The sequence below is a fragment of the Oryza sativa genome, chromosome 1 (assembly GCF_034140825.1).
Source record: "Oryza sativa Japonica Group chromosome 1, ASM3414082v1".
NCBI lineage: Eukaryota > Viridiplantae > Streptophyta > Magnoliopsida > Poales > Poaceae > Oryza > Oryza sativa.
The window spans coordinates 40,750,069-40,756,056 of record NC_089035.1 but is presented as its reverse complement, the minus strand read 5'-3'; the positions used below and the strand labels follow the sequence as shown (position 1 = coordinate 40,756,056).

At 43.3% G+C, this 5,988-nt stretch overlaps 1 protein-coding gene across 2 annotated transcripts; it reads right to left on the bottom strand.

Annotated features, from left to right (window-relative positions):
* Positions 1–396: 396 nt before the first annotated feature.
* On the bottom strand, positions 397–5,499 carry LOC4324365 (uncharacterized). Of its 2 annotated transcripts, none has more exons than XM_015786947.3 (5): positions 5,331–5,499; positions 3,090–3,449; positions 2,880–2,955; positions 927–1,057; positions 397–844 (listed from the first exon to the last, which is right to left on the bottom strand). In XM_015786947.3, exons 2-5 carry the CDS (start codon positions 3,387–3,389, stop codon positions 626–628), a joined length of 726 nt encoding a protein of 241 aa, XP_015642433.1. In that variant the 5' UTR covers positions 3,390–3,449; positions 5,331–5,499; the 3' UTR covers positions 397–625. The 2 variants fall into 2 exon arrangements, with proteins under 2 accessions (XP_015642433.1, XP_015642382.1); XM_015786896.3 differs by having other exon boundaries at positions 3,090–3,434.
* Positions 5,500–5,988: the final 489 nt, after the last annotated feature.

The following is a 5,988-nucleotide window of genomic DNA, read 5'->3' as shown; positions in this document are numbered from 1 at the left end:
TCTCACAAAAGTTCTCCTAAATTTTAGTAAGACTTCAAATTAACGTAACTAACACCAAAACTTTGGTAATGTTAAAGTGTACCAAAATTTTGACATTACCAATTTTTGGTAAGATTAATTTTTCTCAACAAAATGAATAAGTCCTTAAATAGTTATTAAAAAGGTTTTTAAAAAATAACAATATAGATTAATATGATATATATCACTCCACAACAACCCCAGATCAAATTAAACTTCTACATGTTTTAAAAAAATTAAAATCTAACTACAACTCATAACTCGGAATTCGAATTTGAATTATATGTTTGTGAACTGATATATTACACATCAATCTATCATCACAATTTTTTTAAAAGATTTTCTTGACTATTTAGGTGTCATAAAAAAAGGAAAATGTTTTCCCCACAAAATCTAGACCTTTAATAGCATGGATCATTTCCACAGGACATACAATCGTATTCTTTTAACGGATCCAACAACAGTACAACACCTGTTAAAACTGCTCCAGCAAAACGGTATGCTAGCAAGCCTGTCAAACATTTTCAGATACAATCATCAGAACGCCAATGTGGCGAGAGTCAGGGTGGGAGGAGGGACGCTGATTTCCAGAATGGTGGAAACCGGCTTACTCCGCAGAAGGGAGATACACGCGGTGGAAGTTGTTCATGGTCAGCTTCCTCCGGCAGGTAGGGCACTTCTTCTGAGCCTGGATTGAGGCCTTGATACACTGCTTGCAAAAAATGTGACCGCAGATGGTCGATGACGGTTCGACCAGCTCGTTCATGCAGACAGGGCAATTGAAAGTTGGTTCCTTCGGAACGGCCTTCTCGGGTTCAGGGAGTGCCTGCATTACCACCAAACGCTGCATTATTTAACTGAACATCACAGACCTGATAGGTGTATTGAAGAAATTCAAGTTTGAGTACATTGCTAGGTGTGTCAATTATATGTATCACAGGGCTGGTGCTGATGTTGGAGGATCTCTGATGACCATGCCTAGGATACCTGCCCAGAGTCAGAGATAGTAGTATATCCACATGCTCATCAACTGCATCCCCTGGAACAAAGCAACACACACCACATTAATAAATGGAAAATGTGGTCTAAACACATGCGGGAAACTTTAAAGAAGAAAAGCTGCGAGAATTAGTGCCTATGGTTTATTTTGAGGAGAATTGGCAGATACTGTGAGATTGAATAGCATTTATCATATCCAGCTTGTAGTTTATAAGCCATGGCAATATGGCATACTAAAAGAGTACATGTCTCAAAGAGACCTAAAACATCTTTGCAACACCTAACTTGAACTATCCTACACATTTTGACAGGTGTTCGGTTACTTCTCACAACCTTGACTTACACAGAACCTCGTTTTTTCAATTCCTATGGTCCATGTCATAGTGGAAAAAACCGGACCGGGCCGGCGGTTCAACCTGAAAAAACCGGAACCAGAAGTCTCCACAGTTCGGTCCAGCTGAAAGACTGGACATGCATCCAACCCGGATTGAACCGGCTGAACCGGCCGGGTTTTGAATAAACCGGGCATTAAACCGCCTTGGTCGGACCGGTAAAGGAGATATACATGGGCTCCAGTAAGGCCCAGTCCTAGCCCACGCGGTTGTTTTTTACAAAAATCAGAGAAATACTTGCAGGCGCGAGGACTCGAACCTTGGTCTACTAGGTTAGGGTCTACTAGGTTAGAGCGCTTGGCTCTAGCCATCCCACCGTTCTTTCACTTGTGTGATAAAGAAAATACACATTGCTTACATAAGTTATTGAACCGCGGTTCAACCAGCGGTTCCCTGGTCAGACCGTTGGACCGGTGAACCGAGAGGTCCTCCGGGTCACTCACCGGTCCGGTTTTTTCCACTATGGTCCATGTGCCAGAGCTTCATACTTAGGCTTAGCTTTAGCCCTCTTATGGCACTTTTTTTTGGGGGGTGGGGGAGGTGGCAAGTCACACTTTGCCAAAGGCTAGGAAGCATTAGAATAAAATAAATGATCCTTAGTGCTGATTTTTCTGCTAATGAATCTTACATGGTAACTTGCTATGTCTAATGACCCAACCCAGTGACATCTACAGATAGCAGTTGTAAGAAAACTGAACTTTCTGAAGTCAGAAAGACTACTTTGTGTTTGTGGCACTCTTCTCCCCACTACCACACAAGGCAATCTCAAGCGGTGGTGTGAGTTCCTACACATTATTTATATCCTATAGTCAATGGGCAATATCAAGCAGCAGCCTGAATCTGTTTATCTTACAACCAAATAGCGCGTGTATAAAACTTTGGTTCTGATAGGAGTGCGGAGCTGTACAAGAATATTGTGTATAGTTGGCTAGTTTCCATTCTTGCAGGGGCTCATAACAAATGGGCACCTAAGTTGGCAACAGCCTCAACAGTTATTCATGTAACTGTTATAATTCTTGATGCTCAGAAACCAACAAGTGGAAGACGCACTAACCATAGATGTAAAATCTCTCATACCTTAGATGCTTGTACAATTACATGGGCTACCACGCTGAGTTTAATGGGGGGCAAGTGGGGATCAGGGATATGGAATATGGGGACGTTCCCACCACCACGACTCACCCAACAGGGGTAGACTATTCCCAGATAGCATAATGTTGGGAGGCAACAAATCCCATATCTCCATACCCTAAAAGAGGAATTTCCTGCTAGGGAATGTGGAATGGGTACGAATTGCTATCCTATGTTGGATACACACAATGTAACTAGCATAACAATTCACACTAATCTGATGCCAGATAAATAATGTTATTTGAGAGAAACTGATCACTATAGAAAACAAAAGGTATGAATAACTAGTTCCGTTCAAATGCCAACAATATGGACGGGGAAAAGGACGTGCTGGGGTACCTGCTTGTCCAGGGGTAGTTTCAGAATCATCTTCTATGGTCACAACAGGTTCTGTCCTTGGAGCCTGCTGCCTCACCTGAAAAATAAAGGAAGCAACAGCGCAACAATGATTCTTTCATACTGAACTTGAACAATCATATAATAAAATAAAAGAGCAAGAAAACAAATATGTGTGCATGCAGAAATAAGAACCAAGCACAAGGATCATACTTGAGGGAACGAGCTTGCAGAATAAATCACAACATCATCATTGATATCATCCACGATAATGGGACAACTACTCATTCCAATGTGCGGCCCCGCAACAACTGCTGGCACCAAATACTGCGAGGTTCCAGCCACAGCTACAGCAGAAGTCTGGGCGTGTGAGACGAGCACACTACTGGAAGGTGATCCCCCATCATCAGCTCCTTCAGCTGGGAGTGAGTTCAGGTCCGGAAGAAGTTGCGAAAGCAACTTGTTAGTCCGCCGCCTCTTCGGAACCCTTCTTGCAAAATCATGAGAGCTCATACTGTTTCGATGCAACCTAATGGCTTGAGCAATAGGAGCAGGAACCTGCAAGTTTCAAACCTCAACATAAAAAAACCACAATTCCAACTATTAGGATTGAATACGCCTTTACTCTTTTAAAAGTATGAGCTAGGGATTATGCCCTGCTCTCAGTCTACACCCACCTATCACTTCAAAATCCAAAAACCCAACCTAATAGGGAAACTTCATGATTTTCCACCACCCACTTTGGTATTCTAGCCTCTCGGTCTAGGATATGCCATCAACCCATCGTTTCCATTCTAATTGTTAAAATGCCACTGTCTAGTGTTTTGTCATCAAAGCCCTGGGGTATGCCACTTTGGGCATCTTTGCAAAATATTTTCCACTTCCATTTTTCTCTTTTGAACAAATGGCAAGTTTGGTGTACACATTTTGCCACTGGCGAAAGGCAGCATCACCAACCTTCCATTCACCTAGGTCCCAAGAGGCCAAGATACTAAGTCATCCTCATCACTAAGGTCCAAGTGGTCTGTCCAACGCGCAAGGCGTAGATAATCGAACTAGCATACCAGAAACTTGATGTGAAACCTTCATATTTAATCAAGTTGGAATTCTTCCTATTTTGGTGAATTGAGCTAAATGTGCCTGACAATCCAAGGGCTGAGTATACAGACCACACTATTTTGATGCGCAATAAAGGAGCTGTAGCACGCATTGACACAAAGGTGATCATGCAGTAGATATCTTTGTGAGCTGGGAGCAGAATCGAACAAAATAGATCCTATCTCTGCGTGCGCAAGATAGGAAGGCACAAGAGTTGTGTCTAGTAGTTATCCAATTGGTTAGCTTTTGTCGTTTCCTTTTATCTATTTATTTCCTAAATAGAGTGCATGTCCTTGGTACATGAACTAACTCGAGTTGGTTTACTAGAGCCGCTGTACAAAAGTGAGTACCACATAAAACCAGAATGGATTTATTAGGAGGTCCTACACGTTTATGTTACGATTCGCAGTTTGTTTTTCTTGCTGAAGACGCTAGGGCTTGCGTCATATATACTGCAACTATTGTAGCCTAGGGTTTGTTTTATTCGTTTTTGCATGGCTGTCATCAAGCATGTCTCCCCAGTACAAAGATAGATGGCACTATGGCAGTTCGCCAGTTCCATCTGCTATAAGTTGAAGATTGCTGCCGCCTCTACCACTCTACAGTTTGGTGAAGGGGGCGAGTCCAGGGTGGTTAGTTCCTGGTTGCATCACTTGATCCCCGCAGGAGACCTGTTTTGTTCATGATCTTGGAAGGCGCACGGGTAGAGGTTTGTCTAGGGTTTATTAGCGCGCATTGAGGTTTGTTAGAACCCACTGTAAGCTGGCCTTCTTGATGTTTTGCTTCAATATCAAGATACTTTTTGGATCGCGTTTTGCCATTTTATTGCATGAGAACATCAAAATCCCTCTACTTGAAGATGGAAAATATCTTGCATAGAGCTATCATAAACTAATAGGTAGCATTTCAACATTTAGAAAACAGGCGCTGTGGCGTATCCTAAAGTGATATCGCAAACTATGAAATTTCCCAACCTAATTATCCGATTAATCGTTTCCGCAGCTTTACTCGGCTCATATCCTAGACCCACATACATAGCACCTCCTACCTACAAAATTCTTATGCAAAGGGGGCGGACCTAACAAGCCGATTATCCATTTCCGCTGGTTTATTCGGCTCATACCCTAGACCACACACATAGCAACTCCCCTACCTACATGTTCCTACGCAGCGGCGGATCCAACGTCACGCATGGGGGTTTCATCTGAACCCCCCCAAACATCCATTAGCACTAGGGTTAAGACAAGGGGGAGAAAATCTCCCGGATTTATTTACAAGGGAAAGCTAAGGTTAAGTCAAGGAGAAAGCGCGTGGGTGTAGAGGAATGGTAAAGAGGGTCTGCGCGCGGGTGCTCACCGGCGAGGGGCTCGGTCGGAGGACGGCGGCGCCGCTGCCTAGCGGGACGGGGACCGGCGGTGCTCAGCGTCGGCGGGGAGGAGGGGCGACCGGCGGCGTGCGGCGGTGCGGGCGGGCGTGCGGGCGAACCCAGCAGAGGAAGGGGGACGCGGGGGTCGACGACTAGGTCAGAAGAGAAGGGAGGAAAGGAGTTATAGGCCAATTAAAAGTTGTCGCTTTCTTCTGTCGCTGGGCTGTTCGTTGTATGGGCCTGACGATTTCTTAGGGGAATAGTCTAGTTTAAGTTCCTTAACTACTGACCACAACTATTAAAACCAGAGCAATTTAACTCCGTCGAAGGTTTTGGAGGGTGTAAGTTCAAGTGCCTTAATTTGGATTCGGTGATTAATGACAAATCTAATTATATGAGACTAACGTTTTTATGAGCCTTTCTTTGACTAGTCTCATTTGGATATGGAAGTAAAAATGATGAGAGGTATGTATTAAACTTCACATATTCTAACTTGGTCTCTCTTGTGGATCCAAAATATAGTGTGAGCTTCCTATTTGATCTTTATTGATTATGTGCATATGCGTTCCTTCATATCCATATGTATGCACATCTTGAGGGGGAGCTTATTCTATATTTTGTTTATTATAAGATTTCTATCTTGATTTG